This window comes from Cydia amplana, chromosome 21, assembly GCF_948474715.1.
Source record: "Cydia amplana chromosome 21, ilCydAmpl1.1, whole genome shotgun sequence".
Classification (NCBI taxonomy): Eukaryota; Metazoa; Arthropoda; class Insecta; order Lepidoptera; family Tortricidae; genus Cydia; species Cydia amplana.
In genome coordinates, this window is record NC_086089.1 from 8671194 (window position 1) to 8694810 (window position 23617).

At 39.4% G+C, this 23617-nt stretch overlaps 1 protein-coding gene across 1 annotated transcript; it reads right to left on the reverse strand.

Moving 5' to 3' along the window:
• Positions 1 to 2558: 2558 nt before the first annotated feature.
• LOC134657808 (phosphatidylinositol-3-phosphatase SAC1) lies at positions 2559 to 23544 on the reverse strand. The gene is made up of 15 exons (XM_063513375.1): positions 23432 to 23544; positions 19070 to 19164; positions 17360 to 17478; positions 15175 to 15267; positions 14143 to 14274; positions 12269 to 12377; positions 11403 to 11518; positions 10202 to 10426; positions 9627 to 9794; positions 8445 to 8552; positions 7877 to 7972; positions 6054 to 6221; positions 5089 to 5190; positions 4607 to 4743; positions 2559 to 2677 (listed from the first exon to the last, which is right to left on the reverse strand). The coding sequence occupies exons 1-15, from the start codon at positions 23467 to 23469 to the stop codon at positions 2599 to 2601; spliced, it is 1785 nt and encodes a 594-aa protein (XP_063369445.1). The 5' UTR covers positions 23470 to 23544; the 3' UTR covers positions 2559 to 2598.
• Positions 23545 to 23617: the final 73 nt, after the last annotated feature.

Genomic DNA, 23617 nt, shown 5'->3' on the forward strand with positions numbered 1-23617 from the left:
TGTTGGTAAACAAAAAACGAATAGCCCTAGCCAGACCCGCAAATCCCGCGATGTCCGTCAAGTCACCAAGGGTTCATTATAAACTAGATGAAAGGAAAGAATATTTAGGAGTACCAGGTGTTCTGCAGTGGGCATGATGGTGCTACTCTCCGGATTGAAGAGATTAGCAGCTACAAACAGACGTCGTCAACAGTACGACATAGATGTATCAAGAACAAACGCGCAAAGATTTACGCAGAAGGAACGGTCCATGAAAATGTTTTCCATATTCCCGTACAAACGCGAATCTCTTAAGATTTGCAATTGCAGGTATAGGAGTCACTTTTACTGTGACAAATGGCCAATAATATGCCCAGAAAATACTATTCACGATTGTATTAAAGCTTCAGCTTTAAATAGCGAAAAAAAATTCTAACACATGAAGTATAATGCGTTCCTACGGGACAGCACATGGAATGCTTCAGAAATAGTTTAAAAAATTTAGATACGCCAAAAGGAAATAAACATAAACCACAGATGGGTTCCTGACAGTTGGAACCATTAATCTGTGGGTTTTCAACAAAATTCGAACACGTTTTTTTAGCATGACACAATTTGGCCGACATACAGTGAAATTATTCTAACATCACATATTTGACAGTTACAAATTGACCCTTATATATAAGACTTTAAGGCTATCAGTTAAACGGTAGATCTTAGCTTCATATCTATAAGGGTGAATTCATAACTGTCAAATATGTGATCTTAGAAAAGAAACACTGTAGTGACCAGTGTCTGCTTAGTATAGGAAACGGTCGTGTCGCGGCCGAAAGGGCCACATCGCCACTGAAGACAAAAAGGAAAGTTATATAGAAATGGAACAGCTTGGCCGTTTAGTTACTTCTGATCTTAACTGCACAGTCGCCATCTAATATATCGAAGCGGCCGAGGCGCTTAAAAATATCTGAACACGTACTCTAACGCCTTGACAATAGAGGCGTGTTCAGTTACCCAAATGGCGACTGTTCAACAGTCCATTTTCATTCGTACAACTAATTAGGGTTCCGTACCTCAAAAGGAAAAAACGGAACGCTTATAAAATGTGCAGTCAAACGTGAGTCGGACTTAATATACGGAACTGTAGGAACGCGAGTGCGACTCGCACTTGGCCGGTTTTTTTTATCATATATTTAGTTTACATGACAATCTAGGAAACTTGGACGCAACTGAGATAAGTCGTTATGCTTCCATATTAAATTTATATGGGGTCTCCCATATATAGTAACCGGCCTCATCCTGTAGTTGAGTTTAGAAGATAATTAATACCTATAGTTGAGTTTAGAAAATATTTGATATTTTCGTTATTATCCCGTTCACGAAACCCAATGCATCTTATTTACAAATCAAAATTCAAACCTCTAGCTGCCCAGAAGCCTATATAAAGATCTACTGCATTCTAATTTGAGTATTTATTTTGACAAATCAAAATAGTATTTTTCTGTCATTTGATATTTATTACCAGTCGCTTTTCGGCGAAGGAAAACATCGAGAGGAAACCGGACTAATCCCAATAAGGCCTTTACCCTCTGGGTTGGAAGGTTAGATGGCAGTCGCTTTCGTAAAAACTACGCTACGCCAATTCCTGGGATTAGTTGCCAAGCGGACCCCATGCTACCATGAGCCGGGACAAACGCGAGGAAGATGATGATGATGAAATAGTATTTTTCTTGGCAAGATAGATGTGTGGGCGGCTATAGTTTGTTTTTTTTTAGCATTAGAAAAAAGGTAAGCAATCTTGATGTGTCTTTTAATTGAAAAACACGTTTTAAAAATAAGTCGCGGCAAATATGTAACAATTATGAATTTAATACGATCAATTATAGTCTTCAGCTTTCATAAACAATAGTTACTGATTTTAAAAAAGCGTTTTTCAATTAAAAGACATGTCAAGATCGCCTACCTTCTTTCTAATGCTAAAAAAACGAACTATAGCTGTAGCCGACAGTCTCGGGGTTAAGCTTTGGATTCCTCCGAAAACGGTGCCGTCATATTACGGCCGCTATATAGCGATGACTGACGTCACTAGAACGTTGTCTATGTAAACAAGATGGCGCGGTTTCCTAGACGGCGTTACGTTACGTTGATTGTCAACGTAACGTAAGATGACGGCCGTCATGACGGTGTCGATAGTTTCGTGAACGTTTTATTAGATAGCGGTGACGCCATTTTGAATAAATGACACGAGATTTGAATAAATGATTCCGTACTAAGATTATTTTCCTCTTCTGATGATCCTCCAAGTAAATTATAGATGATCAAGCAAATCTTGTCAGTAGGAAAAGGCGCGAAATTTAAATTTTCTATGGGACGTTATCCCATCGCGCCTACATTTTTCAAATTTGCCGCTTTGATCTTGGTGGATGACGGTGTGTTATGACGCCGTGGTACTTTCCACATGTCGCCACCGTAAAGACGGCCGTCTTTTGCTGCCGCTATATGACGGCCGTCATATGACGGCACCGTTTTCGGAGGAATCCAAAGCTTTAGCTGTCTGCTTGGTGTCGGTGGCGGTGGGCTATTGTGCCTACACTATGAGGACGGAGAGCGGCGGCTCCAGGATCATAACTGCGGCCGCGAGCGGAGCCCCGCCACGCCGGCGCAGTCGAGGCGCGGCCAGTCCACGAACTCCTTGCCGTGCCTGGGGGCAGGGACACAACTTCAACTTCAACATTTATTCAGCAAATAGGCCACAAGGGCACTTTTAGGGTCTCCCCATACTTATCGACGCGGATTCGGCGAAAGCCGATAGTAAACAGCATAAACAGGTAAGGTTCGGTTCGGCTCCGTTCGGCCGTCGACGGCCGACGCGTCGGCGTCTTTTTCGCTCTTATTGCGTGGACATAAAGTTTCATTTCTATTGGCATTGCCGATTCCGCGTCGATAAGTTTGGGGAGACCCTTACACGTCAACATTGAATTTACATACAAGCAGAAAAATTATAATAATACATCAACAATTATTAAATACAACTACAACTACCAAATCAAACTAACGTAATACAATTACTAAGAGATGTATAAGGTCTCTTAATGTCGAATTACATTAAAAAAACTATAATAATAATATTAAAATAAAAACAAAACAGATACATGGAAAAAAAAATCTAAACTTATTTAGAGGTGTAAATGTCTCTAAGTGTCAGAACTAAAAAATAACATAGTTTATCAAATTATCCTTAGAGATGTATAGGGTCTCCAAGAGTCAGAATCCTGTATGATTAACACATTACGAGAAAACAAAACATACGATAACCGAATGAGGCGTCTCACTGCTACAGACCCGTCTCCACAAACAGCACCCGTTCACGAGTACGACGCGTATCTCAGCCATCAACAATCAACTATTAACCTTTTGGACGCCAATGACCGATATATCCGCACCGTAGGTTCAACGCCAAAGGCCGATTAATCGGTCACATATCACAGAGCAACATAGACCTACGTGCATATGCATAAAGTTCAATTTCAGTTTTGACACTTCGGTGACGTGGCGTCAGCGTGACGCTTTTGTGTTTGACATGGCGTCGAAAAGGTTAATCGCTTGCTAAGGGCCACTTGCACCATTCACTAACCCGGGGTTAAACGGTTAAACCTAGAGTTACCATGGTAACCAGTACAATTTGACACTGGGTTAACGGTTTAACCGCTTAATCCCGGGTTAGTGGGATGTTGCAAGTGGACCTAAAGCTTTAGCTCACTAACCCAGTGTTAAGCGGTTAAACCGTTAACCTAATGTCAAATTATACTGGTAACCATGGTAACTCCAGGTGTAACCGGTTAAACCCGGGTTAGTGGAATGGTGCAAGTGGGCCTAATAATATTAAAAAAAGTTTAAGGTAAGAGCACAAAACTTGCGTCGGACTGCTTTTTTTGGGAAATAAATGATTTTATTATTTTCTAAATCTCAAATAGATCACACATTCAATAATAATTATACTCGTAGATAAAAATATAAATGTGACATTTTTCAACCAAAAGGGTACTTATTATCGGTCGTCAATAAGGCGCTATTTCCATAAAGCTTCAATTTGAAATGTGGAACCTTTTAGTTGAAAACGTCACAAAAGTTGCATAATATCACTTATATATAACTTTACACAGTTAGGACCAATACGAAATCTAGATCAGCGCAAATCTCAATAAAGGGTCAAACATTTCTTCAATAGGAAATATCACGCGATAGTCTGCGTAGGGGGCGCCACTCCCACAATAAGTCACATTCTAAGGGACTACCGCAAACGAGAGAGTCGACATTTTGTTATCTAACCTCTCTATGACTCTTGCATATTCGAGCGATAAAGAGGCAGATATCTGAGTTTCGATTTCGCGTTTCCCGGTAGGCCCTTTGTAAACAAACCGCCTTGATGTATCAATGTCATATTTGATTGTCTGTGAAAACTTGTCAAAAAACAGTTTAAGTCGCTAGTGCTGCACTCTGGCGGCAAAACATTGCAGTAATACTCCCTATACGTGAAATTAAAATGTATATGTGTACCTAGCTTGTTCTGCATGCTGTAGCTGTATGTGTGCGGATAGCACGCTGACTACGTAGCCTAGGGATAACTTACTTGACTATATAGGCGAGGGTGGCGCCCATGCAGGCGCCCCAGAACATGAGGCTGAACAGCACTTCGCTGGTGTACTTGGAGGGCAGCGCCACACTCGCCATGAACATGGACATAGCCACCAGCAACACCGACGGGAACTATAACAAAAAACATTTAAAATTAAAAATACTGCCATATAAAGATTACCTAATTTTGTTTTTTAATTTATGTTTTATAAAGTACAAAAGTATTATTTTAGTTGACTCGTAGAAAAAGTATAATAGTGATAGAATCAAGCTTTTCAATTTCGTACCTTACTTAGGCCACTCAGCAAGAGTGGCCTAAACACGGTACCCGACTGAAAAGCTCTCTATTTTGTCACGATATTATAAAATACTAGGTATTTGATAGCAGTTTTTGTCGCTATTCCAGTTTTGTCTCGTCTCGTGTACCAGATGATTCTAATGAGCCCAAATCTATAATAGATGATATAATATACTTACGGTGATGTACTTCCAGTCTCTGTCTCTTCGAAGAGGACAGAGCGCTGTGTTGCTTTCTCCGTCGCGCACCACGTACTTGCCCAGAAGCAAGTCAATCGAGTCCTGTCAACAAACACATATTTAAATGTATTACAAGTTGCAATAAGGCTTGGGTCTAAGGCGTAAGAGTCAGGTAGAGATCTAAAATCCAAGATCTTTGCCTTTTATAAGCTCGATAAAGCTTATATTTAACACATTCCATGTCGAAAACCCGACTATCGGGTATTTTATGATTTCGTTCCCAGGCCGAACGACCCGATAGTCAGGATCGTGGTATATGAAGAATTTTTTGTGGCCTGGCGCGGATGTCTTGTTTGGCTGGGTGGCAATCAATGTGTTAATAAACAATATGGCGAACCAATACTACTTATGTTTTATGTTATGTTATGTAACATGAAGCTTCCAAAAACGTATGTTTTTTTATTGCCTTCATGTTTGAAGATATAAAGCACATATTATTAAATCGTACAACGGGACTTAATCGGATATCTAAGTTTTAAGATGTACCCCCGACGTTTCGATAAACAAGACCAAGTGCGGGTAGTTCGAAAAACTCGCGCGGTTAGAAGATGTTGATGTCAACTTTAGCCAGTCTTCTCCGAGACCACGGGGACAACGCCGTCCTCGAAACGTCGGAGGTAAATCTTAAAACTTAGATACGCGATTAAGTCCCGTTGTACAATTTAATAATGTGTAAAAATCGTGAAAGTTTAAATCAGTGATAAAGATAAAGCACATGATTAGATATTCATCTGTCGGAACCCATATCTGCTTCTGTTGCTGGCGCATGTTATTCAAGCAAAAATCAACTTAATGAGTTAAAACCTAAGGTAGCTTTTAACATCCTTATGTCATCTTTGTTCGCACTATAAGTGACGCCCAACGAAAATGCACTTTATTTTGTATATCTTAAGGTATATTCTCACCTGTCGGAAGCCATCAGTGAAGTTGTTCTTGAAGTACCTCGTGAGGGAGTTGACCCCGTCCCTTAGGAGGCCTAATCTAGTCCGCTTGCCGGTGCGAGTGAAGTCGGTCTTCAGGGCTCCGGTGCCGGAGTATTGCGTGGATATCATGTCCGCGTGGTCCGCCCACACCTGAGAATATCAAATACGAAATAAGGTAGTTGTCAATTTTTTATGAATGGTATCAGTCGATCAGATTTGATTTGAGGATCAAATGTCTGTATGGGACCCATTGTCTTAAAACAATACAAAAGTGATGGTCAAAGTCTGGCACCCGCAAAATGGCAATACATCCTGACGTCACCATGTAAGGTTAGAAGCCGTTTCAATGTATGGAAAACAAGGAAATTGCGATTTTGTCGGTGAAATATTGCGTTTATGTATATGGTTGCCATACAATATTTTTTAAATAAAATGTAAGGAATCGAATGGTATCATTATTTTTTCCTATTTGGAAGTAAAAAAAAATATATTTTTCGTATCTTTAAGGCCTTGTATTTTATTATTATTGCCATATATTTTTTAAATTTCCTATGTATTTTGATAAATTGCTCTATTTCTATCTATTTAACTAGATTTAATTATAAAATTCAACATGTGTCAAATACCCTATTGTAAACTAGCTCCTGCCCGGGACTTCAGCCGCGTAAATTGATACCTTCCTGTCATACAAAAATAGATACCTGTGCCCTGTTTATCAAAAGCTTGCAACGTGTATAGTTTGTAGCTTTCTAGTAGAGCCCGAAGGCTTATCCTATTGTCTATTGTTCAGTAAAACCGCACGTGCTACTTACCTGCAAAAAAGGGTCCTAATTATTCTATTTGGCACCTGAGCGCGAGCTAGTCCAACGCTCAAAAAACCAGTGTAGGTGCGCTCTCCGATAACGCGCCTTTGTTACGCATCTCGATGACACATTTTAGACTGGTTCTGTAGCGTTCGACTCGCCGGCACTCGGTAACCGAAGTACCGATTTTTTATGCAGGTGGTTGTGGCACGTGGCACGAGCGGTTTTACTTAACAATAGACAATAGGATTAGCCTTCGGGCTCTATTAGAAAGCTACAAACTTTAATACAAGTGGAAGTCCCTTTCTAACAAAAGCTGTCAAAAAGGGACTTCCACTTGTATTACAAGTTACAAGCTTTTGATAAACAGGGCAATGGTCTGAGAACGATTGTTAAGATAAGAATGATGTCAATGACGAAGAATTTTGACAATTACCTTATGAACTACGAGACTTAGGTACTTTTACATTAATTTTGTATTATAGTTCGTTTTATTTAGCATTGGAAAGAAGGTAAGCGATCATGACATGTCTTTTAATTGAAAAACGCTTTTTAAAAATCAGTAACTTATGTAAGCAGAAGAATATAAATGATCGTATTAGATTCATAATTGTTACATATTTGCCATTATTTATTTTTAAAACGCGTTTTACAATAAAAAGACACATCAAGATTGTTTACCTTATTTCTAATGCTAAAAAAACTAACTATAAGCAGAGACGTCTGCAAGAGATATAACATTTTTAAATTACAGGAAAAATCGCTGTGGGCACGATTCGAACTACTAATCTTAAGGAACACCGGTCGGATCGGAAAAAGGAAAGGATTTTTCCATTCTTTCCTTTTCCGATGAGGCGAATTTTTCCTCTTTCCCTAAAGGGAACTAAAGTTAACGTTTGCTTAATGAAAATGAAATGAAAATCTTTATTTTCAGGCAACTATTGGCCCATAGATAAATAGCTTAAAACTAGCATACATATTATTATAAAATAATGTACTTACGTTGTTAAAAAGCACATCTAGTTCCGGGTAATGGTCTGGCGGGGTCACGGCGAGCAGTTTCAATGCCCCCGCCAGCTGCCGCTTGGCTAGTAGACTCTGTATAGGCAAAGATAAAACTTATAATAATTAAAGAAGATTAATGTAATTCACATGACTTACCTAAGTTTGCGTTTAATTGTGTCATAAAGTACTTAGTAATTATTGATGAAATATAACTTTTGATGGTGTTATATATTTAATAATTTTTACTATTTTCTATCTATGCTTCTTGTTAATTAAACAAATAACTATCCTTTTATTTGTTTGTCAAGTTTTTTGTGTTGGCATTCTGTCCCGTTGTCCTAGGAACAATAGGTAGTCATACAGTTTGGTAGCTTAAATGCTGTGCTCTCAGTAGATAGCTCATTATGAAAATAGCTTAAGACTGCCACAGAAATGCATGTTTGGTGAATTTAAATACCTTCAAAAACACGATTTAATCAGTTGTTTTTCTGCTGAACAACTAACAGTAACCATGGCAAAGAGTGACATTTAAAAGTTGATTCATCAAAAAAATTAACGAATGTACCTGCACAACGTTAGTGCGGTCGAGACAGTCGACGCAGTTGGTCCGGAACACGCCGCTCTGCCGCAAGAGGACGCTGCCGCCGCGCGACATGAAGTACCCGAACTCGGTCTGCGAACATTGGTTACATGTTATTGCGAAATAAATCTAAATAAAGTAGGTGTAATTCAATGTTTTAACTTATTATTTAGATATTACTTAGAGATCTAATTCACATCTAATAGATATCTAACACGATCTATCGTAAAAGTGACATTGGTTGCCCGAATTGCGCTGCAAAAGAGAACTAGTTGAAATCTAAACTATAACGTATCTAGAATGGATCTAGTACGTGTCGTCTCTTGTGAATATCTTGAAGTTCGAATACGGCAGTCTCTGTATGGAAATCGAAAGCCTCGTAGCGGACATCAAGCAGTGCTACGCGGCACTCGTAGCACTTGTTTGTGTGTGTAGTGTACCTGTTTGTGCGCTATCCGGTCTATGAGTACATTCAGCCTGTCGTAGCGCATGCCGTGGCACTCGGTGTGGAAGGGCGATTGTGCACTACAATGAATTTTACTGTCCGGCAGTCCGAGTTTTCATGGTCCGATATGGCATGAAAAAAACGGATGATTGGCTTGTGCACTTGTCCGTCTTTTTACACGCAGGTGCGGCGCAGTGTCATGAAAAAAACGGATGATTGGCTTGTGCACTTGTCCGTCTTTTTACTAAAAGAGAGGCCCGCCCCCGCCCGGCCAAGTCATGAATTATACTAATTCCAGACGCAGTGCACAAGCATAAACACGTTTTTCATGGCTGTCATCTCGGACCGGAAAAAAACTGTCCGGAATGGGGAAAAGTAAAATGTCGGACGGTAAAATTACGTCTAGTGCACAAGCTACTATATACATTTAATGGCGTGCCATATCGGACCGTAAAAACTCGGACTGCTGGACAGTAAAATTCATTGTAGTGCACAATCGCCCGAAGTCAAAGAGCACGTAGCGGACACCAAGCAGTGCTACGCGGCACACGTAGCACTTGTTTGTGTGTGTAGTGTACCTGTTCGTGCGCTATCCGGTCTATGAGTACATTCAGCCTGTCGTAGCGCATGGCGCGGCACTCCGTGTGGAAGTCGAAGGGCTCGTAGCGGATCCCAACCGTGCTACGCGGCACTCGTAGCACTTGTTTGTGTGTGTAGTGTACCTGTTCGTGCGCTATCCGGTCTATGAGTACATTCAGCCTGTCGTAGCGCATGCCGCGGCACTCCGTGTGGAAGTCGAAGGGCTCGTAGCGAACGCCGGGCAACGCGGCCGCGAAGACGGCGGAGCGGAAACCGAGTTCGAGCGCCTCCTCTTTGCCGCAGTGGTCGATCTGTTGGTGTGACGAGGGTTTTATTTATGTGATAACAAATTGAACATTGAAAAGACAAGTGTAAGAGACAGAACATTTTACCTATGTTATTTCGAACACAATTACTTACCAAATTATACATGATCTTCATGGGCCAGGGTACAAGCAGACTTGCATTTGGGCCGGGCAGGCAGGGTACTGGGACCGGAGTACCCCAAGGCACAACATTAGGACCTATGCTATTCCTAATATTACTCACCAAATTAATGAGAACTTGGCTCCCATACAGTTGCAGTTGCTCTTTCATATGTTTAGTGTAGGCCGCTACATGGTCCTCGTGGGCCAACGTGCAAGCTGGCTTGTATTTGATGTTAGGGTGTACCCCAAGGCGCAACATTAGGACTTATGCTATTCCTAATATTACTCACCAAATTAATGAGAACTTGGCTTCCATACAGTTGCAGTTGCTCTTTCATATGTTTAGTGTAGGCCGCTACATGGTCCTCGTGGGCCAACGTGCAAGCTGGCTTGTATTTGATGTTAGGGTACTGGGACCAGAAGAGTGGGATGGAGCCACGGGTTTGGACGAAGGAGGACTTCTCGCCGTCTCGCTCGATTATTTGCTCAGTTTCCACGTAGTTCGCTACGTTGCCCTGGGAAATTTTGATGAGTAATTTAATAATAATTGGTGTAACATTTGTACTAATACTAGCACGATTAAGTCTTTCCTCTATTGTATATTCCTCTCTCTATATTAATTTTGTTTTGTATTCATGTTACCTGTCGTGATTGTTTCACCGGATGGTCTCATCGGAAGATCAGCGCTGGAAGTCGCCAGCAACATGCTGAGATGAGACCATTTCGTGGCACTTTATCCTTTTATTCTCTGTTATATCTCTTGTCATCTCTTGTTATATCTCTGTTATATCTGTTACATCTGTTTCTATTTTGTGTTTGTGCTCACGAATAAAATTATTTCTATTCTATTCTATTCTATTGTACTCAGTGCTACACTTGTGAAGAACGGTATTCTTCATCAATTCTCATCTACTCAAAGGTTAACTGGAAGAAATCTCATAAAGGGATAAGTTTGCCTTTGTACTGCCTGTCCTGTGCCATATATTTGTGTTCTGTGTGTTGTACAATAAATAGTTTATACATACATATATGTTAAAAGAAAGCTTGTTTGTTGCTATGAATGCTATAATGCTAGTACGAGCTAAGTATAGCGCAATACCTCTCTCTGTTCCTAGTACGATTTCTTTTCTGGGGTTCCCCAAGGAACACACAACTTTAAGACCCCTACTGTTCCTTGCATATGGAGTACTTTAACTTCCTTTCTAGTATATACGAAGTACCTCAAGGCATAACTTTAGGACCTCAACTGTTTATAGTACATGCGGAGTACCCCAAGGCATAACTTTAGGAAGTTTAGGACCTCAACTGTTCCTAGTACATGCGGAGTACCCCAAGGCATAACTTTAGGCCCTCAACTGTTTCTAGTACATACGGAGTACCCCAAGGCATAACTCCAGGACCGCAATTGTTTCTAGTACATGCGGAGTACCCCAAGGCATAACTTTAGGCCCTTAACTGTTTTGGCAAAAATTACTGATTATTAATACATACCTCTGCATCAACTCCTCGCATGAAGAGCCTGGTCCCGGCGCGGGCCACGCTGCGCCGAGAGACCACGGACCACGTGAGCCTGTGCCCGTTCACCGTAACCTTGTTTATTGCCACGACTGGGTTACGTTAAGGTACATATTCGAATGGACAAACGTGACCAAAGAGTGGCTTCATAAAGATAAAAAACCGGACAAGTGCGAGTCGGACTCGCCCACCGAGGGTTCCGTACTTTTAGTATTTGTTGTTATAGCGGCAACAGAAATGCATCATGTGTGAAAATTTCAACTGTCTAGCTTTCACGGTTCATGAGATACAGCCTGTTGACGTGTTGACAGACAGACGGGCAGACAACCGGACAGTCTTAGTAATAGGATCCCGTTTTTACGTTTTGGGTACGGAACCCTAAAAATAAAAAAACACAGATAAAAAGCATATCTATAAGCTGCATACACCATTCTATTAGCGAGGAGCCGAGGATATTTAAACACTGTGCAACTGGTTTAGTTTAAATTAAATTTCCTTAAGTGTATTTTAAACATACATAATCTTGATATGTTTCATATAGTCTGTCAAGCTGGATTTGTCAGTAACAATGTAAAGCAAACTAAAGTATGGTATCCCTAGGAAACGATCAAAAAGCAGCAATGTACATCGAACAACGATGAAATGCAAAAAACAAAACAGATTTTAAAGAAAACAGTTCCACAGATAAGATATAATTGACACGCGATTTTCGAACAATTCAAACGTAGTGTTGCTAACCGCGATTTTTTCAACTTTGCCGCCTTTTTCTACTGACAAGATTTGCTTGACCAACTATAGTTTTTCTGCTAGTTGTTTCGAGTCTTATATTCAGTAAAGGATACAGCCTTGTATGACGGGCAGCGCGAACCTGGCGAACTGTAAATGTGAGTAGTCCCGGAGGAGGTGCCCGTTCCACAGGAACCGACTGTCAGCGCGGGACGCCATTGACATCTGCGTACATCATAAGTATTTAAAGAAAAAACAACGGCTTGCACTCAGGGAGTGCCGGCAGAAGTGAAAACTCAATCGCTATTGCAAAATGTCTGCAGCACTATGTATAATTGAGGTTAACGCCATCTAGCGTTATTTCGTCGCATTACTTGAAACCCCCAAGCACATCAATGTTAGTACTCGAGTTATATTAATACCAGTTAGAGGGAAATTCACTAGATGGCATTTAAATCAATAAAGAAAAACTCAATGACATTGAAGTAACAGTTTTTCGATCAGGTCACGTGTGTCAGGTACGTTGATTGTCAACGTAACGTAAGATGACGGCCGTCATGACCTTGTCGATAGATTCGTGAACGTTTTATTAGATAGCGGTGACGCCATTTTGAATAAATGACACGAGATTTGAATAAATGATTCCGTACTACGATTATTTTCCTCTTCTGATGATATTTCATCCTCCAAGTAAATTATAGATGATCGAGCAAATCTTGTCAGTAGGAAAAGGCGCGAAATTCAAATTTTCTATGGGACGTTATCCCATCGCGCCTACATTTTTCAAATTTGCCGCTTTGACCTTGGTGGATGACGGTGTGTTATGACGCCGTGGTACTTTCCACATGTCGCCACCGTAAAGACGGCCGTCTTTTGCGGCCGCTATATGACGGCCGTCATATGACGGCACCGTTTTCGGAGGAATCCAAAGCTTTACGTGCACCTGAGTGGCGTTCCAGTTCGCAGTTCCGCCAAGGCGTCATAGAGTGCGCTGTCAAAACAAATGAAATCCAGAACAATTGAAGTTATGCCGTCAAACAATCTTCAGATGAGAATGAACGGGAGAAGATGACGTCTGTGCCGGTTCCTGGGTCTAATCCACTGGTTTGCTTTGAATAAGAAGTGTAACGTGTGCTATGATTTGTAATCAGTCTTGTCCAGTAAAGACTGTCAGTTGAATAACGTATTTCATTGAAAGCCCTCCTCATCCACGATTGTAGGTCCTGTGCTTGGGATAATATGATACGCCCACGATTCCCGACATATATTTATTTTACAATTGTTTTTTTAGTTTATTTTTATTTATTTGGGGCATTATCTATGAAAAGGGACCTTATTGTCGATGGCGCTTACGCCGTACAGCGTAGCGCGGCATTGTATCTATATCGGAGCATCATTAATAATGGCGTAAGCGTCATCGACAATAAGGTACCTTTTCATAGATAACGTCACATTTATTTAATAGCCCTCTGACACAAAACAGATATAGTACAGAAATCAATCTACATACAAAGTGCGCTCGAGCAACGCACACATAGACACTGCTCACGGACACGATATCTCGGACCGGTTGGGACCAGTGCGAGCGCGCATCCGCTTGAGACACGCGTCTGTGAACTTTTTTGTGCAATAATGGAGAAACTAAAAAAAAAGTTATTATAACTGTTCAGTGGACGGTTGTTTAAATTCAACATTAAACAGTGAATTGTCGTTTTTTAAGCTACCAGTGGTTTCAGAGAGGTAAGTAGGTATCTGAATGTATTTCGATGGTCCGTTTTAACGTTAAACAGAACAGTTAGGTAGGTAGGTAAGCACCCCGCCCCGGCCACTACTAGATACGAGTGCCACTACCACGATAGTTTTTTGTGCATAAATCATAGTTGACAACCCTAGAGCGACCGCCGAGCGTAGGTATGAAAAGTGAAGTACATACATGTGATTGACTTCTGTACTGTATCTGTTTTGTGCCTCTGATGAGGTGATATCTTACCGAGTGGAAGTCTGCGGCTACAGAGTGCAACCGCTGCAGTGTATGTGTGATGTCGTATCCGTACGAGAAATACATGCCCGGCGCGTCCAGCGCCGCGCGGACCATACGCTCATATGTGGTGTTGTCTTCTATCTGAAATAAAATAGTAAGTGAGTACAAAATGCCGTAGAACCCGCTTAATACAATTTTCCACTTTAACACTAAACCACAGAATAAATAATAGTACTAGGTAGTCTAGGTACAGAAGATTCACTCTCTAACAAAACGCAAAATCACGATAGATATGACCGCTAGGTGGCGCAAGCGCGAGCAGGCGTCCCGTCCGTTCCGTAGCGGTGCGCGGCAACTATGGCTAGACACCAAAATTGGTGTGGGCCGCATGTACTTGTAGGTACTTGTAGCGACGCGACGAAACCGCGGGGTGAGCCACGCCTGACTCTTAAATTACATATATTTTATTATAGATAATACGCGTTCCCTCTTAGCACGCGTTTTTGACGTGGTCCTTTCAGAATCTTTCGTATTTTACTGTCGAAGTTGAATGTAATTTATATGAATTAGGAAAAGGCAAGTACAGATGCAAACGCGCACTTATCCTTTCAAAATATCTTTTGTATTTAACGCACACGACATCCCAAGAATCCGCATTTATTTTCTGTTTCATATAGTTAATAAAATCCATTAAAAGTATCTAACAAAATATCGGTTGAAAAATGTGACCAGGGGCCTGTTTCTCAAAAGCTTGTAACTTGTAATGCAAGCGGATGTCACTTTTTGACAGCTTTTGTTACAAAGGGACTTCCACTTGTATTACAAATAATCTTGAGAAACGGGCCCCTGTAGAGGAGAATAGTCAGTACGAAAGCAGTTTTGCCCAAACAGAAACACTTGTGCTTCACGTTCGTTCGGTAAGTAAACTTAATAAGCTTCAATAAGTTAATTAGTTTAATTCGTTATACGACAAACATAATAAATATCAGATAAGGACAAATAATTAATAGCTGTATGCGCATTAATATGAACATTATTTACCTGTTTGTTAGTAAGATGGGTGGTTGACCGCGCGTACGGAATGATATCGGTGCCCGCCAACTGGTAGATATCGTGTCCGTTTAGTTTGCCGATCTGGAACACAGCACATTTAAGAACCTGAATAGGGTATTTGAATACTAGTCAAATCAGTTTCTTTTTTCGAACTGTCAAAACGATTTTGCTACTATGGAATTTATATGAAACACTAGCATGTGGCGTCACAATCAAATAACCTACTCTTTATTGCTTTATACGGGTTTTAAAATATAAATTGTGTCTGAAAATAACTGCTGTCTACGTTTCTTTATATAATCTTCTGGTGCTTTATTTCATGCACGGTGTAAAATAATTTATTTTAAATTCTTTAATTCTTTATTCTTTAAATAAATACAGGTATACGTTTACAGCTCTAGATATGCCAAAACATTTATACTGCTAATACATAGATACAGTCAAATACCCAATTCTGTCTGAATTTTTTAAACAAAGGAAACATTGTGAACGTTCCGCCCGCGCGAGGTTAGATCTCGCGAAATCGGTACTGAGCTGAAATAAAATTAAGCTGCAAAACGCATGGATTTATTATGAATGAATTCACTCATGAAGCGGCCATGCAATTAATCGGCTGAGTGCATATTTAAAAAAAATCTTTTAACTTTTATTGTAGGTGTAATAGAAGGTCCCAAATAAAAATAAAAACTTCTGGAACTCAGGAATCTACAGGCACAATGTGGTTGGGAATCCCATTTCCCGTTAATCTCGCTTAACAACTTTACGAGTAGTCACCTGAGTGTTTCATTGTTAGATTCCTAATATACCAGAATCTCACTATAACAGTATAGAACATTGATTTTTAATAAGAAAGTTTAATATTTCGTATTTCATAACTAATTTTTACTAATTTAACACATTCAGTGCCAAAAACCCGACTATCGGGTATATTATGATTTCGTTCCCAGGCCGGACAACCCGATAGTCGGGATCGTGGTACTGCAGCCACAGGGCGGACACGCCATACATCTAAAATCATTGGCGTTTATATGTGTGAACGGCACGTCTGTACACGCGTCATTGTGTGAGTAAGTCGCTTAGGGCTGACACTCGAGCGGCGCGCGGGGAAGGGTAAGCCGAAGCTTGCCAAGGCCGGCCGAAGTGACGCGACGATCCGCCCGCTGCGTTGGATAAGTCAACCGAAATATGTTAACTAATGTTTAAGTTTAATTACGCTCCAATTGTTTTGTTACGCCATTATTACATTTACGTTATTGTTGATATCTATTGATTTTATATAACATACATACCTAATGGAAAAATTCAATAGGTATATATTATTAACAGAGATTGAATAACAAAATAAATCAAAAATCTAACCCTAAATTAGCCTGAGGCAGTTCCCAGGATACTGGCCGCGTTCCCCTTCTGCACAGTGAGGCTGAGTTTTTGGGCAAAATACCTAATTAATTATATTACAATAAAAAAACCATCTCTTCTTAATCTCTTATTAATTTGGGATACTCTGTATAGATAGATAACTGTTGGATCTCCAAAATATAAATAAATCAATAAAAACGCGAATATTCCGAGCATAAATACTTTTTTGTGAAAAGAGTAAAACTAAAAATAAAACATTTACAAGTAATATCTGTGTAGTCTGTGTAGGTATTTACATTAAAATGTTAACTTAACATTCCTAAATTCAACGAACAAAAATCGGTAGGCGTGTATGTATGTGACGTACGATATTATTACCTGTTATTATACAAAAGTTTAACCTTATACAAATTTCATGTACTTTAAATTGAAAAACTTGATTACTTATTTCTAAAATAACACACACACACACAGGGTACACTCGGTACTCGTACATAGCACAATAGACCGGCATTTTGAACGTTCCGTCCGTCATCGCGTGACGCGTCGCTAACCGAACTGAGCGCGCGGCTAAAACTCTGCTAACTGCTGTCGAGGGGCGAGGTGATCCGAGTCGGGGCGGGGCGGTGCGTGTCCGTTCTGTATGATAATACTATTACTTATTCTGTGCTGCAGCTTTATATGACGAAATGTTTATGGCCTGGCGCGGATGTCTTGTTTGGCTGAGTGGCAATGAATGTGTTAAATACAATCCAATATATTTAAGTGAGACAAAAAATTCACTTTTCTATAACGGTCAAAAACTATTTCTTACCAGTATCCTATATTTGGCAACCACCAGATATAAGCCGGATATGAGCTTGATGGAGCCGAGAAAGCCGCAGACGGGTTTGTATGCATTCTCTGGGATCGGAATCTTAACAGTGCCGTAAGCTGTGAACAAATAGTATTTTGTACAATCGTGATACGTCGGGTGACAATTAAAAGTCACTACCTAACACCAGTGAAATTATTGGACAATAAACCGTGTTACAAGTATAATAAAGTGCATTGTTACTTTAATTTTTTGATAGTACTTAGTGACTTTTGCTTGTCACCCGACGAATTATAATGGAGAACTTCTCAGTCGTACGATATTGCAAAGCTTGATTATATTACTATTGTGTACAATACTTTTTCCACGAGTTTTTCTAAACCAGGTACCTACAATATGTCAAGTTAATTTTAAAGTTGTCGATAGGCTTAGTACGAGCCGTGAGAGTATCACGCGAGATAGACTACCTACCAGTCTCTTTCTAACTAGCAAGTAAAAAGATGGGTAGTCTATCTCGTGCGCGAGGTACTATCGTACACGCGTGCTAAGGCTAGGTACTGGAAGAGATCGCTTATAGCGATAGACTGCCTATTTACATAGTGTATATTTTTCTTAATTTGTGGTGCATTAAAGAATATTTACTTCGTTAATATTTACTAAAGGTCATGTTTGATACAATAAATCTAACCACACCCTAGTAAAATATATACATATAGAAATACAAGGTAATTAATACTAATCATGTTCAAGAGTGTTATCAGTGAGTTCAAGGAATTTGAACTCTGTCCCGTTTTCCTTGTTACTGCGACAAAGTATGAAGTCGAAATTATCTTATACCTTTAAACGAGCAATTCTTGTATATTTATTATACATATATTTCATGGATCTCGGAAACGGCTCTAACAATTTCGATGAAATATGTTATGTGGTGGTTTTCGGGGGCGAAAAATCGATCTAGCTCTTAGGTCTTATCTCTGGGAAAACGCGCATTTTTGAGTTTTTATATGTTTCCGAGCAAAGCTCGGTCTTCCAGATATTGTACCATTATTTGATGTTAGTTGTCCATGTAAAGGCAGCGGAAGTAGCTAAGTGGTGGAGCTGTATAAAATCATCTACCTACACACTTTTATTCTCTTAACAATAAAGCTTAGTACTATTTCAGTGTAACACCTATGTCCTATGTGTGTCTTACAAAAAAGGGGTCATCTATTAATTACGTCACACGTTTAGGGGGAGGGAGGGTGTCAAGAAAATGTGACATGTTGTGATATGGGGGAGGGGGGAGTCACAAACATTGTGATGTCACTTTAACTTCATCAGTAACCGAAAAATAATTTATATTTTTTTATTCGCTGTACAGTTAAATAATGAGATTTTGGATGTAACTTTCGTTGTGTTATAAAATTACTAATATTTATATATCAAAAATATTTTTTCTTAAAAAAATAATGGCGAGTTAATATTGTCGATTTCGTTGAAAACAAAATTGCCTAAATTGTGACGTCACACCAGGGGGGGAGGGGTTTGCAAAATGTGACCAAGTGTGACAAGGAGGGGGGAGGGGTAAAAAAACCTAGAAATTCGTGTGACGTAATTAATGGATGATCCCAAAATGCTTTAAAATAATATCTGTTAATTTGTATGAAAATAACTCTGGTATTTAATGCTAAATTGTTACAGTTATAACATCTATGAAAATAATACACCTACCTTTGACAGATGCTTCCCCGGACACCCTGTCGATGACCAGTACCTCTGTAGGGTTTACGGTGGGCTCCAGGTAGAACTTATCGGACGTTGTATATCTGAAACAAAACAATATATTATAATTTTGTACTACAGTATTTTTTTAACCCATGTACCTATAAGAGGGTTGGCACATGCCGACAAGACATTTTATAAGACATATCTACCATAACCAATTTATTCTATTTTCTACAAATGTTTCTTAAAGCAGAAAAAAATAAAAAATACAGAGTACACAGAGTAGAGGGCAGAAGTCACATAAATTTGTGTTATGCCAAGAGAAGTCGCGAATAAAAAATCCTTACGTATGGGTTTCATTATAATAGAGGTTGAATAGTCCTGTATTAAAACCGTTTGAGTGACCAGGCAGACAGCCAGCGATACACTGAGTATAACATTTTAAATTTAATTAGTCTACTAAGAGTTAATAATTGAATGACTCATTAATGAAGTATGTGGCCTTAGCTTTATCCTTAAACATTATCCTGAAAAGCTACACCATTCCTTGCCACATAACAAATATAGTTAAATAAAACAGGATACAAGGAGGAAAACCGGCCAAGTGCGAGTCGGACTCGCGCACGGAGGGTTCCGCACCATCAACAAAAAATAGAGCAAAACAAGCAAAAAAACGGTCACCCATCCAAGTACTGACCCCGCCCGACGTTGCTTAACTTCGGTCAAAAATCACGTTTGTTGTATGGGAGCGGTCATGTTGTCATGTCAGTTTGTTGTATAGAGGTATGTTGAATCTTTATTTTATTCTGTTTTTAGTATTTGTTGTTATAGCGGCAACAGAAATACATCATCTGCGAAAATTTCAACTGTCTAGCTATCACGGTTCGTGAGATACAGCCTGGTGATAGACGGACGGACGGACGGACGGACAGCGGAGTCTTAGTAATAGGGTCCCGTTTTTACCCTTTGGGTACGGAACCCTAAAAAGTGACAATAAATAAGTTTGCCATAGACATTTTTGTTAACATTTATTTCAGAAATAATATGTAAGGGAGATATAATATGAAAAATTGAAAAAATAAGGGAAAAAACAGGAGCAACAGATGCCTTGAGCTATGCACAGAAACTAAAGTACAAGTGGGCAGGCCATACAGCAAGGATAACAGACAAGAGATGGACATTGAAAGTCACAAAATGGAGAGGCCCACTTGGCCAGATGCCATGGCAGACCACGAATGCGTTGGGAGGAAGACATAAAAAAAACCGGCCAAGTGCGAGTCGGACTCGCGCACGGAGGGTTCCGCACCATCAACAAAAAATAGAGCAAAACAAGCAAAAAAACGGTCACCCATCCAAGTACTGACCCCGCCCGACGTTGCTTAACTTCGGTCAAAAATCACGTTTGTTGTATGGGAGCCCCACTTAAATCTTTATTTTATTCTGTTTTTAGTATTTGTTGTTATAGCGGCAACAGAAATACATCATCTGTGAAAATTTCAACTGTCTAGCTATCACGGTTCGTGAGATACAGCCTGGTGACAGACGGACGGACGGACGGACAGCGGAGTCTTAGTAATAGGGTCCCGTTTTTACCCTTTGGGTACGGAACCCTAAAAAACAGCGGCAGAGACTGGATGACAATAAGACAGAGACAAATGGGCAGCACTGGAGGAGGCCTTTAGGCCTATACCCACTAGGGATTCATTATTAAAACACTAATTTTAAGTTATAGTTTTAATTTCAAATTTTTATGTAACCGTTTTACATGTAATTTAAGTCTAGTTGTAAGTTTGTGACTAACACTGTATGGATTTCAATTGTCCGAAATAAATGATTTTTATTTTATTTATTTTATTTTACAATGAATAAAGGGTTTTTTTTTATGTAAGACAAGGCAAGTTAGTTATGCACATTAGATAGATAGTGTTTATTGGTAAAAAACCGGCCAAGTGCGAGTCGGACTCGCGCACGGAGGGTTCCGCACCATCAACAAAATAGAGCAAAACAAGCAAAAAAACGGTCACCCATCCAACTACTGACCCCGCCCGACGTTGCTTAACTTCGGTCAAAAATCACTTTTGTTGTATGGGAGCCCCACTTAAATCTTTATTTTATTCTGTTTTTAGTATTTGTTGTTATAGCGGCAACAGAAATACATCATCTGTGAAAATTTCAACTGTCTAGCTATCACGGTTCGTGAGATACAGCCTGGTGACAGACGGACGGATGGACAGCGGAGTCTTAGTAATAGGGTCCCGTTTTTACCCTTTGGGTACGGAACCCTAAAAATCGTGTTTGTTGTATGGGAGCCCCCCTTAAATATTAATTTAATTTATTTTTAGTATTTGTTGTTATAGCGGCAACAGAGATACATCATTTGTGAAAATTTCAACTGTCTAGCTATTGCGGTTCATGAAATACGGCCTGGTGAGACGGACGGACGGACGGACAGCGAAGTCTTAGTAATACGGTCCCGATTTTTACCCTTTGGGTACGGAACCCTAAAAACAGCCGGCAGAGACTGGATGACAATAGCACAGGACAGGGACAAATGGGCAGCACTGGAGGAGGCCTTCAGGCCTATACCCACTAGGGATTCATTATTAACCTCTCTTGTGCCGTGATTATTTTTTTCTAATATTTTCCTCGTACGCGGATCCGCGCGGCATTCGACGGCATAAAACACTAATTTTAAGTTGTAGTTTTAATTTCAAATTTTTATGTAACCGTTTTACAATGAATAAAGGGCTTTTTTATGACAAAGCAAGGCAAGTTAGTTATGCACATTCAAGTGACATATCTCTATGTCTGGTACTAGCTTTTGTTGCTAAAATGTTGTAATACAAATAGTGAAGAAGCTTTTTATGTAAAATGTTTACTCACTCTACTTTCTTTGTATTACAATTTCTAGCAATGAAAACTAGTACCTGACATAGATACTTGTTACATGAGTAACATGAGTGTCCATACCCTTGTCATTTCAGAAAGTTGTTTTAAAATGAGAGTGGTACTATGATTGTATGGCAATGGCTAGGTTCTTTTAATTAATCATTCAGTCTTGTGACTCTTAAACATGAAACAAACACAAAAATGCTGCTAAAAAAACTAATTGGCTACTTTCCTACTAGTCAAATCAGTTTCTTTTTTTTGGAACTGTCAAAACGATTTGCTAATATGGAATTTATATGAAAACGTGTGTAGTGACGTCACAGTCAACTCACCTACATTTTATACTTCCATCTGATTTATTAAATAGAAATTGTGTTTAAAAATAACTGCTATCTATGTTTTTCTAATAATTATCTGGTGCTTTATTTCGTGCACCGTGTCAAATAATTTATTTTAAGTAGAGGAAAGTACCCAATTGGACTATTTGAGTAATTAAATGAAATTAAAGGTTGAAATAACTGCTAATTGCTGTGGAACTCCCCACATTTTGGTTATTTGAGTCATATTGTAACACTATAGCCTCTGCCTGCGAATTTGTTGGTGTTTAATGATCATGATGATTGATAAAAACTGGCCAAGTGCGAGTCGGACTCGCGCACGGAGGGTTCCGCACCATCAACAAAAAATAGAGCAAAAAAACGGTCACCCATCCAAGTACTGACCCCGCCCGACGTTGCTTAACTTCGGTCAATAATCACGTTTGTTGTATGGGAGCCCCACTTATATCTTTATTTTATTATTTTTTTTTATTTGTTGTTGTAGCGGCAACAGAAATACATCATCTGTGAAAATTTCAATTGTCTAGCTATCACGGTTCGTGAGATACAGCCTGGTGACAGACGGACGGACGGACAGCGGAGTCTTAGTAATAGGGTCCCATTTTTACCCTTTGGGTACGGAACTATAAAAACTAACCTGTGTCCTTCACAGGGGTCTCAAACTATCTGTATACCAAATTTCATCAGTATTAGACAGACAGAGCAGAGAGCTAGTGATACAGAGATATGGATATAAATTCTCCTGTAAGTGTAAAGTATGAAAATAAACTAACTGCATTAAATTTTAAGTGAGATTAACATTTTAATTAAAATTAATAATTTGCCATTACTTGGTTAGGTACAACTGGCACAAGGTACAAGGCGATCTTTCGCAAACGTTCGTTTTGTACCGTCGATTACATTTAAATAAAAGCCCTTTAAGAAACTGTACGTGAGAAATACATTCCAGATATTAAAACAAGGCCTTAAATAAAGTAATCAGTCTGTACTTAAGAAGAATAAACTACAGTTTAATATGGTATAAATGAAAACAAGATAAGTGTGACAGATGTGAATCAAATTTTAAAAGTCCTACAAAATACGGTTATCCTTACTAAGGAAATGTCCTATTGCTTTTTTAGGATTATTGTTTATTACTTACAGTTTAATATCATCGTGAATTAGTAGCTGATCTGCCATTATTAACGATTTCTATAAAATTTTCCTTGCTGCAAACACATCACCCGTGATGACTGAACTGACAGCCCTCAAAAATATTCGGTTCGGAAATGATACAATTATGATAAGATAATATAAAATGCTACATTTAACGTTTTAATACATTTAC

Coding starts and splice junctions, on each gene's coding strand:
- LOC134657808 (XM_063513375.1), bottom strand. CDS start 23,469: ATGGCAGATCAGCTACTAATTCACGATGATATTAAACT. Junction 7,973..8,444: donor ACCGCACTAACGTTGTGCAG/GTACATTCGTTA, acceptor TTGCCTATACAG/AGTCTACTAGCCAAGCGGCA. Junction 4,744..5,088: donor GAGACTGGAAGTACATCACC/GTAAGTATATTA, acceptor TTTTTGTTATAG/TTCCCGTCGGTGTTGCTGGT.